Source organism: Urocampus carinirostris, chromosome 7 (assembly GCF_059441175.1).
Source record: "Urocampus carinirostris isolate Australia breed hairy pipefish chromosome 7, RoL_Ucar_1.0, whole genome shotgun sequence".
NCBI lineage: Eukaryota > Metazoa > Chordata > Actinopteri > Syngnathiformes > Syngnathidae > Urocampus > Urocampus carinirostris.
In genome coordinates, this window is record NC_142355.1 from 38417595 (window position 1) to 38443568 (window position 25974).

Here is a 25974-nt window from a genome sequence, read left to right on the forward strand (position 1 = left end):
CCCCTGGGCAACAGCTGAAAGCATTTCCACTAATGGTGGGTCTGTATTTAAGGCTGCATGGTGGGCTCTGCGGTGGCGGGTTCATTAATACTCATTCTTCACAATCCCGGTCTGTTATGCCTTGTCCTGTTTTAGTCTGTTATGCCATGTCCCGTTGAGTTCGTGCCGGAGGAACTCTGTGTTGTTCTGTTTTGCCCCGGAGTATTGGGCGACTTTTATTTTGTAAAAATAAAACCTATGGATCGTCAACGCATTTGAGTTCTCCCTTCATGCCTCCTGCCTACGTTCTGGTCCGGTCACCTTCCACGCCACCACGCTTCGTGACAGTATCAGGTTGTGTGTAACTGGTAGCGAACGGTAGGCAGCGCCGAGGGAGGGAGGCGTGGCTTATAAAGGAACAACAAAGTAACGGAAAATCAATGGGGAAAGCGTGAGCACAGAATTTACGGTAAAAGTGTGATGATTCTGGTCATTTTGTGGGGCAAAATCGTTTTTGTAATACACCGTGCCTGGTGAAAAAATGTCTTGGACAGTACCCAGAAATCGAAAAGGAGATGTTCAAGTGGATTGAAGTCCAGAGACAAAATTGATATGGAGTGTCTCATCTGAGAGTTTGATTGCAAGCTCTCAATATTGCATAAGAAAATGGATGGATGGGTGGATACAATAAATTTACTCTGCTATATATGCTTTACACAGACTAATTTTCATTGTGTCAAAGCGATATTTCTTCAGTGTTGTCCAATAAACATTGTAAAGAAAATCTGCAAAAATGTGAGGAGTGTACTTGTTTTTGTGACATACTGAAGATGTTTGTCCCTGCATTTAAATGTGTTGAATGTGTGTGTTTTCCATATATTCGCCCACTAATCCTCAATCTTGCTTTCTTGAATGCAATACACAACCTGGACTGGGCAAAATGACCGATTTTTCACTGCTCGTTAGAGGTTTTCTAGCACACGTGCGCACTACGCAGATTGTTCTCAGACTCAGAAAGCACTGAAGGCTAAAGAGATGCACGATCATAAAGCAAGAGATGTTGCTCTGATTTGTTATCCAGGAAAGAAAAGAACTACCCAAACCGTTTTCTTAGTCACGACACGCCATCCAAAACCGTTAAGATGAACCTACTCAAAGAGTAAAACTGCTACGTTTGAGACATGGTGTTGGCAAACATGGCAAAATGTGCACATTTGCAGACTGCTGGAAGCAGATCCTTGAAGTGCAAGTACAAGAGTGAAATTAAGAGAATTGCCTTTCTAAAGAACAAAACCGAAATTGTCGTCCCAGAAATTGATTTTATTGCTGCTAAGCGATACGCGAAGAATATTTACTAATAGTTGCATCATTTTTACTTTGCAAATGTGACTGGTGTGACTACGCTAGGCAGCCGACGATATACAGTCGGGTGGGCTAACCTGTTTCTCGCCACTTATCACTGTCTTATCCTATAAAATGCAAAAATTGCCCTAAAATAGATCATGGATCAATGGATAGTGAGAGGGGGAACACACCTAAGCTACTTCATTTTCATAATCAACTACCAATTAAAGGTGAGGTTTGTCATTTGAGGTGTGCTAAAAGTTGAAAGTAGAATATTTTCTATAGTAAGTATGTGTTAACAATGCCCAACTGAGTTCAAAGAGCGATTATATATGTTTTCCACTGCGCCTATCTACTTTTATCTTACTTTCATCAGAGCTGTTTCGGTTTTGCAACACATTAGAGAGCAACAAAAGAGGCAGGGGGGTAGAAAGTGATTTCATCCTCATGTTTGATTTTTTGTTAGTGTAGCATGAAAATGGTGAAAGGGAGAAAAGACCTGTATCAAATACAGTCAAAATGACAACCTTAACCCCAAAAAGCTGGAAAAATAAGTTTTTTAAGTGTCTAAGGCTTGGTTCACGCTGCAGGAAATCAGATTTTTTTTTGCACGATTGAGACCTGAATATGATCTGTTAAAGTCCGTCCAAACGATGGTTTTTTTCCAAACCAGACCCGATCCACTTTCATATGTGGTCCTAAATCGGAAACATATCAGATCTCTGACGCATTCATGCAACCTGCACCTAATCAATAGGCCACAGACGTCACTATTCTGCATTCATTAAGGCGGGAGGAAGCGGACAAAACAACAAACGTGGCTGAGGAAAAGAAAGAGAGAATTCAATGGAGGTAAAACAAGGTTTAGGATCTAACCCATTATCGTTCCAACCGCCCACCGGTATGTAGACAAAGTCTTGTCTTCACGATGCCACTAGCAAAATATTTTTAAACACCATTTTTCCGCGCAGGTGTGCACAATAGTGATAGACACGCGGAAAGAGAATTCAAATGTTTAAAATTCTTTCACAATGTCTAAAAAATGCCCAAAGTAAAATACACATTTGCGTAGTATTTAGTGTTGTAAACTGGTCGTCTCCAAATGGCCAGTTTTGGAAACGTCTAAACATACCCTTAGAAAAATGTGTAAAATACAATGTTTGTTTTTCAGATTGTGTAAATGTGATAGATTTACACTTTCAACTAAGAGCTCATAATTAATCTACAGTTTGATACACTTTATAGAAACACACATTGCTTTTTGTTTTATTTTATGGTTGTTGCATACCTGTCAACGTGTTCGTTTAACCCGTATTTTATATGTTTTTTGATCATTTCAAATTGTAAACACCATATAACGTTTTTTATGGGGAAAAAACATTTTTAGACCAATCTCGTCCTGCCCATTTTGGTTCTAATCCGTATCGTTTTTATTCCACATAGTCTCATTTCTATTCAATCTTTATTATTACATTATTGTTACTCCTAAGACATTTTATTCTAAAATTACCTTCCTGTGCTGAAGTGTGCAGAATGTTTGGTTCAATTTTCAAGGTGCGTATCAATAGCTAAAAATGTCAAAGGCAAAAGTATTGCCTTCGTCAAAACCAAACATGTTGGAAATTCTGGTAGTGACTGCAAATGTTCCCAAAAGGTTGGATGTGCCGAGATTTCCATTTTTTTAGTTTGCACATGACCACAGAGCAGCTCATTGCTAGTTCACTAAGCTGACATTTTATTTTGATCAAGTAGTCATTCATTGGTCATTTTTTGGCAGTGTTCTGCTACTGTACACATATACTCTTTGTTTATCATTTGAGTTACACAAAATGTGGTTTAGTTTGAACATTGCAGCACCCCCTAGTTTGGTCTGATAGCAGGGTGCAGACAGGGGACCTTTACTACACATTTACTACAATTTTATATTGTTTACTTTATTCCTTTAAAATGGCTTCAGCAACACTTGTATGTTTAGTCATACTTTACTGTAATTGGCACTTTACAATCAGATTAAGTTTTGTTATGTTGTCCTTATCTTTGTCAATTTATAATTTTTCTTTCTTGGGACACATCCTGACTTTCGTTGGCTCTTGCAAATGTAAATACGATGTCAAAACGTTTTTTTCTATTCTTTCCTATAAAATAATGTGCCTTTCATGACATTGCTTGATAAAGAAAATACATTGAGCAATTTGCTAATACTACAAAAATAGGTGATTTGGCAAAACCCCGGTCTCTCAAATTACAAATTACAAACTATATGATTAAATTTAAGGATTAACACATCTGCTGCCCATGTATTGTTTTCTTGACCAGACCAATCAAAACCATTGCGCAAACCACAAAGTGCATCTGGGACATTGTGGGAATAGTCTTTCGTAAACGCATCTCACAAACTCACTCTATTTGTCAAGTCAAGTTCCTCATATTGAGGATTTTGAGTTTTTCCTTGCCCTCATGTAGGTTTTAGATCAGGGGATGGTGTAATAATAGTCTGTAGTTTGCAATAATCTGTGGTCCATGCAGCCCTTTGAGACTCTTTGTGATCAAGAGATATACAAATAAACATTTTGGAGAAGTATAAAATCAACGCCAAATGGAGATTTTACAGCATATTAACTTTCAATAAATCCTCTTGCATACCTGTCAACGTACATGTTTTTCCGGTATTTTATACGCTTTTTGATCATTTCTAAATGTGTCCGCCATATAACAGTTTTAGTAGAGGATTTTTTTTTTAAACAAGTTGGGATTTTTGGGGGGTAGAGCGATATTGTCTATCCCATTTTGGTAGGCTCTATTTTGGATCGTCTTGGTCACTGGTAACCAGAGTAACAGAATACATGTAACTGCGATGTGTAATTAGGATGCAAAAAATGTAGTTGTATGTCATTATAGTTATAGAAGAAAAGATGTAAGCAAATTACATGTATATATAGTTTAAATCAAGCTCACTTTGCATTACAATTTTAAGTTTTTTTTATATTACAACAAGCAATGACCTGACCTTGGTTTCCTCCAATTATTTTTTAAGGTTACTTTCACAAAACACACTAAATTTAGTAATTTTACTTCTATTATGCTTATTTCGTTTTTTATTGGCATACCTAGTATTTGAAGCTGAAAGTAATCAAGTTACATTACTGCAATATTGTGCTATTTGGATTACTTTACTGATTTAATTTTTCAACATCTAACTAGTAACTGTGGTGGATTACATTTCAAAAGTATCCACCCCAACCAGGGACTAAGCAAATGGACTACAGAAGCTCCCCTACTTACGACCATTCGACTTACGAAAAACAGTAGATACGAACATTTTTTTGAGATGTCGAAAAATATCCGGACATTGCTATAAGTTAGATTTTGTATTGTGTGATCCTTTTTCCAAAAACAGGACATTACTGTCGTGCTTTTTTCCGCCGCTACCGGTGCGTGGTGGCGCTGCGAAAGATCACCCAGCATCCACCTCGAAGAAGAAATCCGCTTCTTCTTCCTCGTTCGTGTGTAAACATTCTGTACTTAGGAACCTTTATATTTTTATTGTTTAATATCTCGTGTACAAGTTCAATATGGTTGGTGTAACGTGCAAGGAAGAAGCAAGCCGTTTCTTATGAAATGAAAATGGAATAAGGAAGCTTGATGCGGTTGAGAAAAAGGTTGGATCACTTTTTTTTCATCCACTCTCTACCACGGAGGAGGACTTCTTGAAGTCCATCTTCCAAAAGTGCATTAAACGCAACTTTTTTATCTTTATAGAGCATAATATTTCATGAAACGTTTATTTTTTAGTACAAAGCCATACAGGTCACTTATACAAGCCTTAAACATACTTATATAAACCTTAAACATACAAAATATAACACTGAGGCAACTTACCAACAAATCAGGGCACCATTTCAAGGCAGTGAAGTATTTTGGACGCTGCGTTTTTCACATCTTTATTTTGTTTTACTTCTTTTTTAATATAACAATTATAATCATATTTAAATCTTTATTAAGAAAAATAGTTTAAAGATTGCTATAATTTGTGGGCGTGCTTGGGTCGAATTTGGCGGTGCTCGAGCACATCCAAAAACGGATTGGTTACGCCCATGATCCCAACCTGGTTGGTAAAGGATGAAAATGTCACCGTAGATTGCTAATATTGTCGCGGTAGTCTACATATTCTGTCTTGTAAACGGGTGCTGCGTTATGTCTGTAAGGTGTATTATTGCTTAATACGGGCAAATGCAATTATTGATAGCCCACGTGGAGAAATTGGCTGAGGTTGACCGGAAAAACTCACCAAACTTCGCAAATAATCAAGTTTAAAACCTACCTTTTCCGTAGTTAAAGTGTAGCTTGATGGTCTTCCCCTGGTGTATGTGCAGGTAAGTAAACCACACTGCGGAGGTGAGAAGCACCAGCAGCAGCAGCAGTTTAAACTGCTTCCGGATCTTCTTCACGGGGAAGCGCAGCATCCTGACTCCAACATCCTCCGGGGTAGCCGCCCCGAGAGTCACAACGGATCCGGACGAGAGGTCGCTTTTTCCAGGGTGTTCCTATGCTCCCTGTGCCTTCACCGTGGGGAAAATATCACAGGGTGCAGGCATCATCCCTTTACCTTTATGGGATCACCAGAGGTTGCAACCACGCCTGTGGTTCTCATGTTGCAAAGCTCCACGATCTCACCCGGGCCAGCCGGGGAAAAGGCAGCTGCTTAAAAGCCGCTAAATTCGTTTAGGCGAGCAAATAGCAGTCTGGCGATAATCTAGGCAAATCCCCTCGGTGGCTCAAGTCTTCGCTGATTATTGCGGGGCTCCTATAGGAAATGTCACGGGGCGGTGGGCAGTTTGATGTCCGAACTTGTAGGGCAGATGCCCCACGCTGGAGTAAGACGAGAGGGTAAACACATCGAGAAAGGGGACAACATGTCAATGCTCCATCTTCAGCTGTGGAAAGCTTGTGAAAGTGAGACGAGAGAAAGCCTTTTTATTCAAGTCCCGTGAGAGGAGGGGCACTCAGCTGTCACCGTGCCCGGCTCCAAGCTCGACGCTTCACACATGCGCCGAAACAACGGGATATATGCCATGGCGAACCCAGCATAACGTTCAAGTCCGGTCGTCCGTTTTAAAATATTTTATGACACACCACGAGTCCTGTCCGTTGCGGCAGGTGCGTTTCACATATAACAGTGAATACTTCTTTGTTATCCCACGAAATGACAACGAGAAAAAAAGGACATCTGTAGTTATCCTGGGATTTTGAGCTCGCTTTTCGTGCAGAAATGACACGAAGAAGATAGCGACGTCCGACTTGCTAGGGCATGTTGCAAAAGGAAAAAATGACGAGCTTCGTGGGTGGTGCTCCTTGGCAAATTAGCTTTACATTGTAAATGTACTGTTGTTGTTTTTTTTAAGTTTTAATAAAAGGTGTAATAAATGTCGCCGCTTAAGGTTCGCGACGCCCATCAATTGAGCATCTGAAAGGTGCAGAGCAACCTACCCCAGGAAGATGAAGAGTGACACGTTCAGCAGCCAATTAAAACGCGGAAAAACATCAAAAGGGCGGAGTCACAATGGCAGCGGTCCTCGCTGTTGTTTATTTCTTTGTTTTTTTTCTACTCTAGTCGTGCACTACTCTGAATCCAAACGAGTTAAATGACACATTTTATTTTATTTAAATATTGAAATCAATTAAAACACATTTGAGGGTTTCATACCTGTCAACCTCAGCCAGATATTATTCTCCGAGTCCTGTACCAGGCGGTCTCCAACGTGATGGCCACAGGCACCAGGGTGCCCCTTAAGGACAGCTGAGGTGCGGGCGGACCTGTTCTGAAAACAGTTCACAAGTGCTGGGTCATTGTAATTTTCAAATGAAATGGTTGGCTGAGTCTGTTTAACCCCACTTTCAATTGTTAATTTATAATTACTTGGTAATAACGTAGTAACAACATAGTAGTACAACAAAGAAAAAACTGAATTTATTTCCAATATCGTTTATTTAACTCATGGAGACTGGAAAGTGACCACATATCATACAGACCTTAATATAAATCATTGATTAAATGATTTAAAAGTCCCTCTACTTTTTAATTTCTCAGTTTAATGTGGGACCTTCACTTTCACATTTTTATCTCTCATAGTAAAGGAGCTAAAGCTTATTTAAACTTCTGCAAAGACACCCCGGTCCGATTTTTAAAGAAATCGCTTTTCTCATTACCTCAAACTCGCTCTTTGAGGCAATGAGAAAAACGTGAAAAATGCAATGAGAAAAACATGACTTTGACTTTAAGTGAAATGACGGCTGCATGAGTTTCCTCAATGTTCTCTGGTTGATTAATAGTAGTTAAGAAATAGAGCTATAGTGGCTGCTTTGAAGTGTGGCGCCTGGCGTTGCTGACAATCAGTGATGTAAGATAAAAACAAAGATAATTAGTGAAAAGCAGGTTTATTTAATTTACCAAATAAACAACACATACAACTCTTTCTGTAACTTTTTTAGTTCTTTTCTCACTCATGATAAATGTAGTCTTGCTTAATATACATAGCAGTATTATTTATACCTGTCACTTCAGCCGGTTTGCCCCCTTATGTATTATTACAATTCCTCTAATTAAGTGATAATAAAACTTAAAAATACAACTTGGCACCTATTTACTCACAGGAAAACAGACTATGTAGAATAAAAACAAAGATCCTTTATGTAAACAGGTTTATTTTGTTCACCAAATAAACAACACAAATCTCTCAGCATCATTCTCAGTTATTCCACCTCTTGTAGTAAATTCAGTGTTGGTTATTATTTGCAGCGGTGTATTTCACAAAAAATCCCGTACAAACATTGTAATAGGGCATGCCCGATTTGAAATGATCAAAAATGTTTGATAAATTACGAGAAAAACGTATTAATTGACAGGTATACGGTATAAAAAAAACATATTCCATTGTTATACAGCAAAAGCCTGACACAATTTTAAATGATCAAATACTGTACGTCATAACGTACGGGGGGCGTATAAGTTAACAGGCATGTGGTATTTAAAATCATGATTTCGGTTTAAAATTTCAAAACACAATAGAACCCATTTACAATTTTAAATTGGAATATGTGTCCCTTGTATTAGCCTTCTACACAAATTGTTGCTTTCCTTGTTTGGTCAAGAAATTCAAGATAGAGTTTGAATTATCGCACCTTTTAACAACTCGTTAGGCTGCTTGTAAAATGTAATTACAATCGGGGTGCTGAGTGCGGGGACGAGTGGGTGGCAAAATGAAGGCAGATCTGCACTCGGGTTAAGGGTGTACTGCTGCCCTCCTCTGGCAAAACGATTATGAACTGAGCCAGAAAAAGTGTAATCCATTTTTTTAAAATGATGAGGGCTGTGAAGGAAATTACATGGTTATTCTTGTCGTGTTCGGCGCGTACAAAGAGTAATGAGATTTTGGAAAGGGATGGGCGCCACCAGGTTGTACTTGCCAAGGACACACAACAGGAAATGGCGGCCTTACGACCCTTGTGGTTAACGGATCCAACCAACCAACCAACCAACCAACCAACCAACCAACCAACCAACCAACCAACCAACCAACCAACCAACCAACCAACCAACCAACCAACAAGATTAGCTACTTGAACTTTAATGGTCACCAATGCTACAATGATATATAACAAGACTGCTCACACAAATTGTATCATGACTTGAAACACAACAACACAATATTCTAAACTGATATTCGATAATTAAAAAAAAAATCATAGCTTAAATATCTCTCATGGTATCAAAAAAAGTTTTAAAAAAGGGATAATTATTCAGTTCAAGCACGTTCTGAGAGAGCATTTGCCTCACATTTAAAAACAAAACAACTTTTGATAGAAATGACCTGCAGACCCGCTTCTTTTTTTGACATAATCAGAAACCGTGCGGATTAAATCATCCAATGGGCTGGATCTGGCCCAAGAACCGTATTTTCGTCATGTTTTCCGAAGTAGGTAGGATTCTCTAATTTTAACTATCAACAAGAGTTGTATTACACCAGAGCATAAAGAGGAACTGCAATCCTCCGCCCTGTCCTGCAACTTTCAGCTTCGCTGCCATATAAAGTAACCACAAAACCACTGTAACAGAATACGGCTCAGGGGAGAACACTAAATAATTTAAACAAACTACATCGGAGTCAATGTATTGATGCCATTCAAAGAAGAAAGGAAGAAATTTAAGCAAGTGTCTAGGTGAAAACGATTCTTCCTGGCTGTGTCTTGTCCAAAAATCCTTCCCAAAGCAATGATGGGAAAGCGATGGCTTTATAAATCCAGACAAAGGATGAAAGGACACAAACCTGACTTCGAAGAATATGACCTCAATTTGTCCCAGATGTGCCATCCCTATCAAACCATAATCCTCGGTCCTTGTGGATTAGTATCTCTATAATCTTTAGCACAAAAAGCATACAGATGAAAATCGTTGCAGTTCATCCGGACTGAAATGAGAAAAAAATAGCAAATAACGGATGACCATAATGGATCATTGTCTATGCCTGAGAAGATTAAACCAGTCATTGTTTGTGGAGCAATCGCTAGCCATTAAAATACATCACACAAAATCAAAACATATGTGAAAGTAATTCAAAATGTGCCTCACTTTGTTGTTTTTGTAAGAATGTATTCAGTAATACCCAAGGCAGCAAACATTACAATGGTATTGTCGATTTATGTTAAATTTCATAAAATAACACAATATTGCCGTCAGTCTGTATTTCCCAATCTCCAGTGATTTAAGAAGTGTCACTATTGTCACACAAACACTGGCTGTCATTGCCAAGGTTAGGCACATCTCTGAAGAGCAGGATGGAGCTGTGGGCTACACTGAAAAACAACGATGACCAGATGATGAAGGTGCTGTATCTGAGTCAGATCAGGAAATTTCCCCTGATACTGGTAAGCATGGAAACCAGTACTTTCAGTTTTATGTGGGAGAGAATCCGCTACCCAAAAAACAGCCTGTATAGAGACTGTATTTGCTCTAGACACTGTGTTTGCTCAAGACCCACCAGGAAGTGGTGCCTCGACAACCCTGGCAGTTAAGGGATCAATGACATGAGTGATTTGGGTGACTACACAAAATAGTGTTGAGGATTGTCTTTTCTTCTTCCGCGTGTTTGTTATCAAATCCTGGTTATGAGACAAGAGTTCAGTCAAAATAAGAGTTCCTTTGAAGCTTTTATTACAGAATATTCCGGGCATAAATGAGCATCAGACAATTTCTGTAGGAATTCACAAACGCAAATGCTAAGGTGGCTTACCATGATTTTAACACAAAAAGGGTGTTCTATAAACTGATTGTAAATCTTTTACAAAGGTAAACCATTAATCATTAAAGGCGACCCACGGTTGAAAAGAGCCAAGTCAAGTCATGTTTATTTGTATAGCACCCAATAAAAAGGAGTCTCCACAGGGTGCACGGATCACGTATTATTGCAAACTACAGACTATTATTACACCATCCCCTGATCTAAAACCTACATGAGGGTAAAGAAAAACTCAATAACCTCAACATGTGGGAAATGACGAAACCTTGAGAAGGGATCGCACACAAGGTAATCCCTCTTCCAGGATGACCAGGCTGCAAGAGCAATTTTCTTCTGATTATATGCTCATCATCTTTAGGAAAAGTCTTAATCAAACCGCTCAATATTCAACTGAGGAAATAAATTGAACATTGTTAACAGGGACAAGCCTGACTTTGCTCGATGTAATTTCCCACATTGGTACTCAGGAATGTGCTTGTTCACATCTGTTAATGAGCTGAAATCGATGTAAAAACATAAAACACAACCAAAGTCACATAATTTATACAAAATAAATTAAGTCAAGTCATTTTTATTTGTATAGCCCTAAATCACGAAGAGTCTCAAAGGGCTTCACAGATTATTACACTATATTACACAGACTATTTTTCAGAATATTATTATACATTCCCCTGCTCTGGAGCCGACGAAAAGAGTAGGTTATTCATATGCTATAGAGTAGAAGTGAGTTTTAAGCTTAGATTTAAACATTTCCACTGAGGTTGCAGATCAGATCTCAGGGGGAAGAACATTCCACAGCACCGGTGCCCGGATGGAGAACGCTCTCGAACCAGCAGAACACTTCTTTGCTCTTGAGATCACCACAAGACCGGCACTCTCAGAACGTAGGCTTCGGACCGGGACATAGGGGGAAATCAGATCTGAAAGATAAGAGGGAGCAAGTCCATGTATGATTTTGTATAAGAACCTTGAAATCACATCTAAGGCTAACTGGGAGCCAATGCAGGTTAGCCAAAATCGGTGTGATGTGATCGGACTTTTTTTGTCCTAGTTAAAAGCCTCGCTGCTGCATTTTGTACCAGCTGAAGAGACTTGATTCTAGACTTCGGGAGACCAGAGAGTAGTGCATTACAGTAATCGAGACGGGAGGTAACAAACGCATGAATTATAATTTCCGCATCCGACTGAGACCGTATAGAACGAATTTTAGCAATGTTACGAAGATGGAAGAAAGCGGTTCTAGTAATTTTCTTTACATGCGTTTCAAAGGATAGATCAGGGTCAAATATGACACCTAAATTTTTAACTGAGTCACTCTGTGTGATGTGACATTTGTCAATGTTCACAGCAGTTTTTGAGAATAAGTCACGGCATTTAGATGGACCAAATTAAGAATTGGCCGGTCCGAATTGTCCCTAAGTGTGAATGAGCGAGTAAATTGTCTGTCTCTGTGTCCCGTGCCCACTGCCCGAAGATAGTTGCGATGGGCTCCAGCACCCCTGCGACCCTACTGAGGAGAAGCGGTGAATGAATGAAAAAATGAATGAAGACATTATTCATCTCTCATCTCATCAGCCGTACCGCTTATCCTCATTAGGGTCGCGGGGGGCTGGAGCCCATCCCAGCCATCTCCGGGCAGTGGGCAGGGGACACCCTGAACTGGTTGCCAGCCAATCGCAGGGCACACGGGGACAGACAACTCACTTGCTCATTCACACCTAGGGACAATTTGGACTGGCCAATTCACCTGAAATGCATGTTTTTGGAACGTGGGAGGAAACCGGAGTGCCCGGAGGAAACCCACGCAAGCACGGGGAGAACATACAAACTCCGCACAGGAAGTCTGGAGCTGGATTTGAACCCACGACAGGTTCCCATGACATGAACTGTGCCGCACAAGCGCTAACCACTGCGCCGCCGTGCTGCCCAGACATTATTCAATCATACCTAAATATGGGCAGTGACATAATTTAATATGACAACAATTGCTTGCTGGTTGTTTTTCGTTTTATACATTGAGTGGGATTACTTTCCCTCATCTCATAAAAACATAGGAGACTATCTATGGCCCTGTAGTCAGAATAGACATGAAAAAACGAGTATGAGTAAAGATGCAGCTCTATGATCAAATATTAAGCACGCAGCACAGTGGGAAAGTCCTGCTAGCTGAAATTATTAGGGGATAGATTTCACATACGTCTGACCTCTGTCTTTATCTCTCTTACCTTGCCATACAAATGATATGAACAATGCACAGCAATTCCTTTTAGCAGTCCATCGTATCCGATAATGACGCTTGATCTAAAAGAGGGGGGGGGGAGGGGGAACTAAGGGTCACTGTTTCTGACATTAAAGCCACCTCATGTGGCTATGGAGGAAAATTTTGGACACTCTCCCACAGATGGAGCAGGCAAGTCCTGATGTTTGAGGGAGTTTGATTTCCGATGACGCTGTTTGTGTTTTGCCATCCTCTTTTGAATTAAATTGCTGTTTATTACATCAGTTGCTTTGCTGCAGGTGTCTCTCCAGGCTTTTATGGTCGCATCTAGGTTCTCTAGGTGGCCAGGGTTAATGTTTGCAACGCCTCAGGAGTTCTTTTGTATGGTTCTGGTTGCTCCCTTTCTTGCCACTAGCAGCTCACTTTGAAGCAGTCAGATGTCCACAAAGGATTTGGCGTGGGAGACGGTAACCAGGCATGCGGATGGTTTGGCCAATCCAGTGCAGATGTTTTTTGGTCAAAGTTGCTTCCATGGTAATGGTGAAGGTTGCTGTTAGATTGTCCGAGTGAGGGGTTTGGTCTTCCCAGGTCAAGTTGAGAATTGTTTGAAGACATCTGATATGATATTTTCCAGTCTTTTTAAAGGTGTCTGCATTGCGTCCATTTTTCTCCCCCATTCAGTATGGTGGGAAGACAGACTGTATTAGATACAACTTTGTTGGTGGTTTTTAGGTTGCAATTGCTAAGCACCCATTTTTGGAGGCGTCCAAAAGCGGATTAGGCCTTACTAACCCGATGGTGTATTTCAGAGTGAAGTGAGGAGTCTGCAGAAACTGTGGAGCCCAAATATGCGAATTGATTATCAAAACTGAGTAAATTACCATTGGTATGGAAACTCACAGGTGAGAGGGATACAGTGCAGAGTTGAGCCCTGACTTAGGGTTTCTTGGTGTTAAGATGAAGGCCAAGAGATTGGTATAGAGCAGAGATGGTGTGCAGGGCGCGTTGCATAGACTGTGCTATGTGCCAGGATTCCAAAGTTGTCTGGAGTTCATGGATGTCATTTGTCAATGTCATTGTATGAGCTTGGAGCCATCTGATGTTAAAGAGGCTAACTTCAATGGGGACTCGGAATACAGCAATTTAGCCACTGTGGCACACACATTCACACACATCCCAGCGCAGAAATCTCTAGGCTCTTTTCTCCACCAGTGTGTTAAGTACTTAATCACAAATGCAGAACATTATATTGTTTACCCCAATATTATTGGCCGGGGCAGGCTGGTGCGCTTGAGGAAATTGGCCAATTTTGTCTTTTTAGCATGTCATAGTTCCGTTTATCTGCTTACTTCCAGTGATGAGTCAGGTAACTGTAACAGTCACCTATATCAGTAAGAGGCAGCATTATTTTATACATATTTTTTTAATATACTAATTATCTGCTCATGCTGACTAAAACAAAATATATTAAATAACTTATTTGGTTTCAATAAACTGTTTAAGATTGTTCTGCAAAAAATAGTAAAATGAATCAAATAAAGTAAAAATAATTGCACATTATTTTGCTTGGATATATATTCATTTTAATTTTAAACATAAATGCAGACCGTTTACATTTACATGCTGTAAAAAAACTAGAACATAATAATACATTTTTATTTCACTGGCAGATACCTTTTGTATATCTTAAGTGTTATAACTGTTTGGGTTGTTTTTTTGATCATTTTAATTGTTTTCTCATTTAACAAAAAATTTAGAAAGTAGTAAAAATGTTTTACTGGCAGATCATTTTTAAACTTTTATTTTTTTAATTATCTTTTTTATGAGTAAAGTGCAAGGTGGCCATAGAGCTACTGAGGAGACTCAGGAGCACGGATTCAATGGCAACAGCTATGGCACGAATACAGACAACGAGACGGCTTACCCAAACCACACTACCAGGGGATGTGTTAGAAGCAAAGTGTCTCTGTGGGAAAATCATCAAACCAGGACCAGGAAAGGGGAAAGGGGAAAACAGATGCAACGCATGGTGGAAACACTCAGTGAGACGTAGGAGCATCCCACATTAAAGGAGACCTTATTCCTCGACCACAGAGTCCCCTCTCACTCAACCCTGGTGGGGTAAACAGGCTCTGGATTAGGAGGGAGAAGTTTAGCTGGGGACCAAAAGAAGATTGGCAGTGACTGGCCATCATTGCTGGCCCGCCAAGTTGAGGGCATTGTGGTTCAGGGTCGAAACGCCCCGTGACAGTTGGACACCATCGGATGACATCTTCTCCTGGTCGAAAGCCACAGTCATTTTTTGAGTGACTGGGAAGAGTAGCACTAATTTGTGTATACTATAACTTACATTTGTTTGAGTAAGTTTTAAGAAGTTTTGTACTACTTGGAGAAAAAGTACTTTTACTCCGCTACAGTATGCAACATTGAAGTTGTTACTTCGTTACATGATAAATCCCCTCTACGCAAGTACTCAAGGCACTTTTATTTTGACGCAGAAATCCAGCAGGTTCTACCATGTTTAACCACTCAAACGTAGCAGTCTCGTCAAGTGACCATATTCCACTTCAGCGGGGGGAAAGTTGTTAACGGATGAAAATGTCGCATAGCGATACCGACTATGAAAACGCAGAAGAGGAGGAGCACCCCTGGCCTCACATCAAAAGCATGTTCCCCTTAAAAATCGTGCTAAACACCAGCTACAATATGCAATGTCCCCTTTGTTCGAGTTCATGGTGTAGCTTGTTGTTCTGCTTGAGACCCTGATAAGAAGTAACTATAAACCTAGACATAAATCAGTGTAGTTTTTATTTTCATGGTCATCGTGATTGTACATGGCACCAACATTTTAGATTTTTCATTGCCAGGCTAAAAACAATGGATTTGTGACCCCATTAATCTTCAATTGCAGTAAATGACCATGTACAAATGATTATCAATTTACCTTTCATATTTTTACTGGGGCTTTAAATGTGCTACTTGGGGATACATGTGCTTAATTTATTTATTAGATTTATACTATTTTTACTATATTGTTTATTAAATAACTTGAATTTACGTTGATTATTTTAATCTACTTTTAATTAAATGTATGTTTTTGTTGATTGGATGGACTTTGATAATTTGATGATCTGACTGTTTGTTTTAAAAAAATCAATAAATATGACGTTGCTACAGTTACTCAGTACTTTCATTTTTTCACCAAGTACTTTTTTACTTTTACTCAAGTAAGTATTTTGACGACTACTTTTACTCCTACTTGAGTAATATTACTCTGAAGTAACAATACTTTTGTTTGAGTAAGATTTTTTTAGTAACTCTACCCACCTCTGGTTAAAAGCAATCTATTGCATACTTTGCTAACTGTCTTGTTACACCGGTTATTTGTTAAAATGAGATTTCATATATAATTCTTTCATCAGGTCGTTAAGACCAACGCCTATCGAACCTGATGTCTAAAACTGAATAGAAAATCTATATGTAGTACTTTCTTTCTGTTTATGAATTAATTTCAACCCTTGTAGTGTTTTTCTCATGATAGCGCAGGATCAATTACCTGTAACAAAATCCTTTCAACACTTTCCTCGTGATATGTGATATGCGGCATGTGGAATGAAAATGTAGGTCATTCCTCCGTTATCATGTCACAGCCAGGTGTTGCATAGCACCAATGGGATGCAGTGTCTCGCGCAGGTATGTCCAAAGTCCGGTCCATAGCCTCTGTCATAAAACTAATAATAGCTGTCCTGCCAGTAATGTTGACGGCAGTATAAGACACATTTGTAGATAAAAAAAAAATCACCATTATACCAGATGATTGCAGTAGCTCTTTGGCCACCTTGCACTTGGCTTCTTTGAGACATGGCAACTGTAAATTAAAAAAGGAAAAAATAACTGCGAGGGCCGTTGCTTTGAGGACAAGTGGAGAATTTTGTTACCGAAATCAGAAACAATTGGTCTGCCTAATTTGCAGAGAGACTGTGGCTGTTTTCAAAGAATATAATATCATGAGGCACTGCCAGGTAAAACATGATAACTGGAAACAAACGCTGTGAAAAGGTGAAGAAACTGGAAGCTGTATTAATGGCACAGTTGCGCTTTTTCACAAGACTCTCAGAGTCAAATGAAAATAGTCAAGTCATGTTTATTTATATAGCCCTTAATTACAAAGAGTCTCAAAGGGCTGCACAGACCACAGATTATTGCAAACCACAGACTATTATGACACCACACACAAGCCTTTATTTTACGGGAAATGGGGAGTCATGCATGTTAGGTAGCCGGTCTGGCGTGGAAAGACCGGAAGCCAGAGACCGAGTCGATATCAGACAGTTGGGGTCGATACCGGACAGGAAGTGACAGACAGGATAGATAACGGATCAGGATATCGAAAATTAACAGGAGAAACTAGACGGTAACGAAAACTGGAGAAAATAATAAACAGGACAAAAACAGACTGAAACTAAACTGGAACCCGATATTAAACAGGACAACAATAAACGGGAACAATACGGGACTGGAGATATCACAAGAAAACAAGACCGAGTCAGAACCCACGTCTTGTGGGGCAGAAGTTTGTTTGACGGGTCACCCTGAAGCAAGAGAGCGCTGAGTTTTACACAAACAGAAAGTCAATCTCTCAACGAGCCGGAGCTGGCACCACACGGGAGTTGCCAATTCGGCGCCATGGCAACCATGACACATTTTGATTTTCTTAAAATGCTGTGTAGTTGTTAATCATGATTGTGACGCACCTAGACAGGGGAAAGTAAAGCTGCTGGACTAGTTCTAGGTTTTGTGCATAATAAAATTAATAGAGGAAACCCCAGAGTCAAAGGTAATTTGAACAAAAGCCTTCAAGTTGATGAACAAGGGACAAGACAATAGACAACATTTAACAATAAATAAATAACAGTAAAAGAACACTCTCATTTGGTTTAAGGTGTTGGATAAGAATTCCTAAATTTGGTTAATATTGGTTAGGCAACCCTGATTCTACTTCAGTTTTATAATTGGTTTTCTTCACTAATTTTGGTCGATACCTCGTAAAATCTATTTTATGTGCACTGGTATTATCTCAGAATTTAAAGTCACAAAAACTCGCAAAAACTTGAATCACACCAGTACTGGCTGAACGAAGAAAAGGAGAGATTTGGTTTTTCAAGCAATGTCTTTCTAAAAGTTGCTATTAATAATCGCTGATCCTGGCTGTCGACTTCGCTGGCCTTCATGTTCTGCCCCGCAGGGAGACGTTATCGGTTCTTGCTATGATGTCCTTTTTTTTTTTACAAAACTTAATTGAAAGAGGGACTAACAAATCATTGATCGCCAATTAAAATAATTATTATTAATTAATTTAATGATTTAGGTATGTGATCAAAAATTTCACACTCTGTATTTTCTATTAAATTGTATATTGTATTTAAACTTTGAAATATTGTTTTATTTATTTCAATTTTTTTAACGGGGGTTACAATTGCTCAGTACAAAATCTTAAGGCGACAATGTGTACGATTTGACCATTAAATGTCGCAGCATTGGGTTATGCGACCGAAAACGAGTGCTACAAAGGAGACGGAAAATTGCAAACTACGGAGACTTAAAGTGACCAAAAAGTACAATTTTTCCTTTAATATTTTTGCATAACAGTTTCTTGACCTTAGAGTATTTAAAAAAAATAAGTTTACATGATATGATGTAATCTATTTTTGATAATTCAAATCAGTATTATTTTTTAATGAATAAAGACTTCTTTAATCACTTAAAGGCTGTTGATAATACACACTATCCCTTTAACAAGGATTTCAAATCTGCAATTATATCCAAGGTCGGGGCATGTTTTAGTGTTTTGACCATGTGTCACATATTTTGCACTTAACATTTTCAGAGATCATGTGGGAGATGGTCCACAAGGTGAATTTCAAGGTCACATGATTTGCAAAATCAATTTCAAAGTCAATATATTCATTCCTAGGTAAAGGAATAAAACATGGACCAATCTTTGAAATGATTCTGAATCTTTATTGAACTGCCTTTTTAGTGATATGTGTTTTGTAAAAACTGACCCATTATTACCTGAGATGGAAGTGTTCAGGGGAAGGCAGTGACAGCCTTTTTTTTGTGAATTTTTTAGAATTCCTCTTTAGAAGTCTGCTCCCAACCCACTGATATGATTGCAAAAATAATTAAGATTTTGAGTTGCACGATCAGTATCAAAAAGTAAACAAGATTTCATCTAAAGGGGCTTGTTTTAAATTTCACGATTGCTGGGGTGTAATTTTACATGAAATAACGCTATTACTTTTCTATAAGAGCATGACCAAACAAAAATCTGTATTATCTCTTTTCCGACTGAAGATAAATAAGGTACGATATTCCTGCACACACCTACCCGTGGGAGATTATGTCCCAGATTTTGAGGAACTACTACATCTCCCCCTTTAAAGGCCAACAGGGTGAGATGCTTCAATCACTATCAAGTCAATATAAAATTCCTGCTTCGCTGAAACTATGAAACCTTGAGTTTGTGAAGTTTAATTATAGGGTATATCTCCAAGATCCCATTTGGGAACTCAACTGGGACACGCTTATAGTAGAAAGCACAACAGTGTCGACGCAAGAGAATAACTTGTCTCTCTGGATGAAAGTACTTCAAACCATCTTAGGCTGCCCTTCCAACAACCTATTGCAGCAGAAAGAATCTATGCCAGAGCTCATCTGATGTCCATTTCATCTGAATTCTTCCATTTTTTCGTATATATTTTAGCACCCACTACCCTTTTTAAAGTGGCTCAAGAGATAGGATATAGGGCAAGAAGTTTGAAGCAATCCCAATTCCATAAACATTACAAAAATGCTATATGGACTTAATACTGACTATTTTAGAAGAGGGAAATTTGTGTAATTAAAAAAAAATCCTGCTGGGTTTCTGCAGCTTTTGCGACAGATTACATTGAAAACCTGCCATGGGATTATATTTTTACGAAAGGCTTTTCTTTTAAAATGCCCAGGGTAATTGTTGCTACTCTAAATGCCAAAGTCAATGACTACGTTATTTAATACTTTAAAAGTACTTGAACACCGTGTGCATGTCAAATATATGCACTGGTCGTCCATAGTTTGAGAGTCCAAGTGAAACACACAGATTTTTGTGCTGTTAATACAAAAGCTCCAAAATCACCAGCACATTTGGTGTGGGGAGAATCTTAGATTAATTCTCGGAACTCATTTTGTTTGGAAATAATTATCAGTACTTGAGTAGAATGTTTTCATCCATGAAGCCCGTTAACAGAAATGTATTTTTTTGAATTTCTAAAATAGCAGTTTATCAACTTGTTACTATGTTATTTCCATGTTATGACTTTGATATTACCAGGTTAATGATATAAAATAGTGTTAAATAGACTCAGTAAACCAAAAGTAATATAAAAACTACCTTCAGACAATACTTTGTCACTTACTGTCATAAAAACTATCTTCAGACAATAGTTCGTTTTATCTTTGCAGGATACACCAGCGTAGGTAAATTATTGTTTAGTAAATAAGTAATGAGAATGTAAACACTTGATGGGCCTAGGAATATTGCATTTGGCTTGTAAATAAGGTGAGTTTTCCTACAGGATTAGTATTTTGATTGCTAATCCTTTGGTAGTTATGTTTTAAAAAGATGTACTACAGTAATGCAGACATAAAAAATGTAGCTAATGTTTTATTATTTGTAATTTTTGTTTCCTCAGAAAGCAAATTTATTGTAAATAAATGAAATGTGTTTTTGTTTTCTATCGACTCAGCTACACCCTAAATTGGTGTTCTTAAATGTATTTCACAAAAATACATTTAAGAACACCATTGTCCTTTATTTTTTTCCGCCTTAAATAAAACCACTAAGATCGTTAGTGAATCCTTGATTAGGTGGTTACTTTGAAATTGGTGACCTTTTTAAAACATGAAATCCAGCATTTATAATTGTGGCGATAATATGAGATCAACAAAGTCCACAAAGACGATTCATGTACATGTATTACACGCTTAAATATGTGATGTCATCTGTAGCTGTATACGTTCTATAAAAATGAGGTCAAAACGCCTCACTTTATTTTTGCAAATTGATACTTAAGTCTCCCTTCTTTGTACATATAAAAGACATTTAAGAACAATTAAAAAGAGCCCTGAGGATGGCCAGAAAAAGTATATGGTAGAGACTAACGATCGATAATTGCTGACTCTGCTACTCGAGTCAGTTTCAATAAATAACTCAACTGCGTCCTTAGTCCCGCCTCTCGTGGTTTGATTGACAGCATGAGTCAAGTCATGTCATGTTTGTCTGTATAGCCCAGGGGTGTCCAAACTACAGCCCGCGGGCCATCTGCAGCCCGCAGGTCAGTTTTTATTGGCCCGCAGCAAATTCTGAAAATATAGTTGAATATGGCCCGCACATGGCGCTTGAGCTCAACTCTGTTGCACTTCTTAGTTTCAACACTAGATGGAGCCAGTAACGGAAAAGGTGCTTCTCCACCCTGAACTGGAAAACATTGGAATTGTGTTTTCTTTGCTTATTTAATGAACGTTCTTGTCATTCATTTGAACTGTCATTGAAATTCAAAGTGTATTACTGTGTAACTTATTCTGACACAAAATAGATTGGTTGTTAATTCTAAACCCTATCAGTGGAAATAATCGTAAATTTTGCTACTAAAAATAGGTTAACAACAAAATTAGAGTAGATGACCAGCTATCAAACAGAAAAATAAATAAAAGATCCATCCATCCATCGATTATCTGCACCGCTTATCTTCAGTAAGGTCGCGGGGGTGCTGGAGCCCATCCCACCTGTCTTCTGGCAGTGGGCAGGGGACACCCTGAACTGGTTGCCAGCCAGTCGCAGGGCACACAGGGACAGACAGGTCACTCGCTCATTCACACCTAGGGACAATTTGGACCGGCCAATTGACCTGACATACATGTCTTTGGAATGTGGGAGGAATCCGAAGTGCCCGGAGGAAACCCACGCAACCCACGGAGAGAACATGCAAACTCCACACAGGAAGGTTCGATCTCATGACCTTAGAACTGTGCCGCACACGCGCTAACCACTGCCCCGCCATGCTGCCCGAAATTAAACATATGTAACAAAATAAATATTACCACTCCTCAAACCTAGAACAAGTCCAGTAGCTTTTCTTTCCTCCGTCTAACAGCATAGGATCTACACTCAGGAATTGCTGAGGTTTGCATTCGAGACTGTATCGCCATGTACAAAAAATGTAATCAACATTTTTTTCTCCTCCAGGCCCTTTCAAAAAATTTTTAAGCTAATGCGGCCCGCGACTCAAAAAGTTTTCCCACCCCTGGTATAGCCCTTAATCACAAAGAGTTTCAAAGGGCTGCACAGGGCTGCAAACTATTATTACATACTATTATGAAACCATCCCCTCATCTAAAACCTACATGAGGGCAAATAATACACATATTATCAACATAAAATATAGATTATTCACATGCTATACAGGGAGTGCAGAATTATTAGGCAAGTTGTATTTTTGAGGATTAATTTTATTATTGAACAACAACCATGTTCTTAATGAACCCAAAAGTCTCATTAATATCAAAGCTGAATATTTTGGAAGTTGGAGTGGGGCTTTTTTAGTTTTAGCTATTTTAGGAGGATATCTGTGTGTGCAGGTGACTATTACTGTGCATAATTATTAGGCAACTTAACAAAAAACAAATGTATACCCATTTCAATTATTTATTTTCATCAGGGAAACCAATATAACAGCTCAACATTCACAAATATACATTTCTGACATTCAAAAACAAAACAAAAGCAAATCAGTGACCAATATAGCCACCTTTCTTTGCAAGGACACTCAAAAGCCTGCCATCCATGGATTCTGTCAGTGCTTTGATCTGTTCACGATCAACATTGCGTACAGCAGCAACCACAGCCTCCCAGACACTGTTCAGAGAGGTGTACTGTTTTCCCTCCTTGTAAATCTCACATTTGATGAGGGACCACAGGTTCTCTATGGGGTTCAGATCAGGTGAACAAGGAGGCCATGTCATTAGTTTTTCTTCTTTTAGACCCTTTCTTGCCAGCCACGCTGTGGAGTACTTGGATGCGTGTGATGGAGCGTTGTCCTGCATGAAAATCATGTTTTTCTTGAAGGATGCGGACTTCTTCCTGTACCACTGCTTGAAGAAGGTGTCTTCCAGAAACTGGCAGTAGGACTGGGAGTTGAGCTTGAGTCCATCCTCAACCGGAAAAGGCCCCACAAGCTCATCTTTGATGATACCAGCCCATACCAGTACCCCACCTCCACCTTGCTGGCGTCTGAGGCGGACTGGAGCTCTCTGCCCTTTACCGATCCAGCCACGGGCCCATCCATCTGGCCCATCAAGACTCACTCTCATTTCATCAGTCCATAAAACCTTAGAAAAATCCGTCTTGAGATTTTTCTTGGCCCAGTCTTGACGTTTCAGCTTGTGTGTCTTGTTCAGTGGTGGTCGTTTTTCAGCCTTTCTTACCTTGGCCATGTCTCTGAGTATTGCACACCTTGTGCTTTTGGGCACTCCAGTGATGTTGCAGCTCTGAAATATGGCAAAACTGGTGGCAAGTGGCATCTTGGCAGTTGTACGCTTGACTTTTCTCAGTTCACGGGCAGTTATTTTGCGCCTTGGTTTTTCTACACGCTTCTTGCGACCCTGTTGACTATTTTAAATGTAACGCTTGATTGTTCGATGATCACGCTTCAGAAGCTTGGCAATTTTAAGAGTGCTGCATCCCTCTGCAAGATATCTCACTATTTTTGACTTTTCAGAGCCTGTCAAGTCCCTCTTCTGACCCATTTTGCCAAAGGAAAGGAAGTTGCCTAATAATTATGCACACCTGATATAGGGTGTTGATGTCATTAGACCACACCCCTTCTCATTACAGAGATGCACATCACCTGATATGCTTAATTGGTAGTAGGCTTTCGAGCCTATACAGCTTGGAGTAGGACAACATGCATAAAGAGGATGATGTGGTCAAAATACTCATTTGCCTAATAATTCTGCACTCCCTGTAGAGAATAAGTGTGTTTTACGCTTAGATTTAAACATTTCCACTGAGGTTGCAGATCGAGTCTCAGGGGGAAGAGCATTCCACAGCACCGGGACCCAGATGGAGAACGCTCTCGAACCTGCGGAACACTTCTTTTCTCTTAGGATCACCAGTAGACCGGCGCTTTCGGAACGAAGGCTTCGGACCGGAACATAGGGGGAAATCAGATCTGAAAGATATGAGGGAGCAAGTCCATGTATGATTTTGTATAATACAAAGAGAACCTTGAAATCACACCTTAGGCTAACAGGGAGCCAATGCGGGTTAGCCAAAATCGGCGTGATGTGATGGAACTTTTTTGTCCTAGTTAAAAGCCTCGCTGCAGCATTTTGTACCAGCTGAAGACTCTTGATTCTGGACTTCGGGAGACCGGAGAGTAGTGCATTAGAGTGTCGAGACGGGAGGTAACAAACACGTGAATTATGATCTCCGCATCCGACTGAGACAGCATAGGGCAAATTTTAGCAATGTTGCGAAGATGGGAAAAAGCTGTTCTAGTAATATTCTTAACTGTCACGGTTACTGATTTGGGGCACCTGCGGCTGCCCCGGTGGCGCCAACAGCCCTGGTCGCTGATTGCTCCTTGCCACTTTTTAAACCCCCCGGCTCCCTGTTACCGGCGTCCGATCGTTGCGAAACTTCAGCTCCGGCTAAGGCAAGCCTTCCGACCCTGACTCCCTGTTTTTTGGCTCTCGTACCTTTTCCGGCTTCGACCTGTTTCCGTTTGATCACGTCTCTGCTCCTGCGCCCCAAAAACCCGACCTGCTTTCCCAACTTCGACACAGCTATCGCTCGCCAGAGAAGTGCCACTTCCGCGTCCCGAGCGACCTGCTCCCCACAACCAACGATCACTTGATCGTGGGTGCAAGCTTACGTCTCCTTCTCGATAAAACTAAGAAACTAACGCAATTGGGTTCTGTCTCCATTCCTGGTTTGTGACACTTAACGTGTGTTTGAAAAGACAGATCGGGGTCAAATATGATACCTAAATTTTTGACTGAGTCACTCTGGGTGATATTACATTTGTCAATGTTCAGAGCTGTTTTTGAAAACAAGTCACGGCATTTAGATGGACCAATAACTAGCATTTCGGCCTTGTCAGAGTTAAGGCGCAAGAAGTTGAGTGACATCCATTCTTTTATCTCAATGAGGCAGGCCTGCAAATTTCCACAATTTAGTGTGGAAGATTCTTCCATTGGAAAATATAGTTGAGTGTCGTCTGCGTAGCAATGGAAACTGATTTTATACTTGCGAATAATATCACCTAATGGAAGCATGTAAATGCTGAAAAGAAGGGGGCCAAGAACTGAACCCTGCGGAACACCACAGGTAACACTAAAGGGCTCAGATGTCATTTCGACATATTTAACACAGTGCGTCCTATCTGAGAGTTAGGATCTGAACCATAAGAGGACAGTTCCTGTGAGACCAATCAATTTTTCCAACCAATCTGGTGACATATTATGGTCCAAAGTGTCAAAGGCAGCACCGAGGTCCAGCAGCAGCAAGAATGATGAAGCGCTGTAGTCTATTGCCAGTAGAAGATCATTGGTTACCTTAATCAGGGCTGTCACAGTAGAGTGGTTAGCCCTGAATCCTGATTGCATAAATTCAAAAAGATTGTTCTCGGATATGAAATCTTTCAGCTGCTGTGCCGCAACTTTTTCAAGTACTTTAGAAAGAAAAGGTAGGTTTGACACAGGTCTATAATTACATAAGCTTTCTGGATCAAGGTTGGGTCGTGTCAGTGTAGGTTTGATAAGAGCTGGCTTAAAAGCTGCTGGAACTACACTTGAGGAGAGTGATACGTTTATAATATTTAGAACTGAAGGTCCAAGGACCCCAAAAAGACCCTTAATCAGCGAACCCGGAAGCGGGTCAAACAGGCTAGTAGTCGGTTTGGCCGTATTCACCACCTGTTTAAGATTTTCAAGTGACAGATCACTAAACCGGGAAAAAGTCCCTGGACAGCCACCATGTCGCGCATCTATAGATTTCAGACCTTTAATAAATGATGTATTAACATTGTTTTTTGA

At 39.7% G+C, this 25974-nt stretch overlaps 1 protein-coding gene across 1 annotated transcript in view; it reads right to left on the reverse strand.

The window, feature by feature from the left end:
- The window catches only part of b4galnt4a (beta-1,4-N-acetyl-galactosaminyltransferase 4a), a 216720-nt gene extending 209973 nt beyond the window's left edge, over window positions 1-6747 (reverse strand). The window contains exon 1 of the mRNA XM_088340891.1: window positions 5645-6747. Within this exon, the coding sequence (XP_088197017.1) occupies window positions 5645-5786 (142 nt within the window). The 5' untranslated portion in view covers window positions 5787-6747. The remainder of the gene's footprint in view (window positions 1-5644) is intronic.
- Between the last annotated feature and the right edge of the window lie 19227 nt (window positions 6748-25974).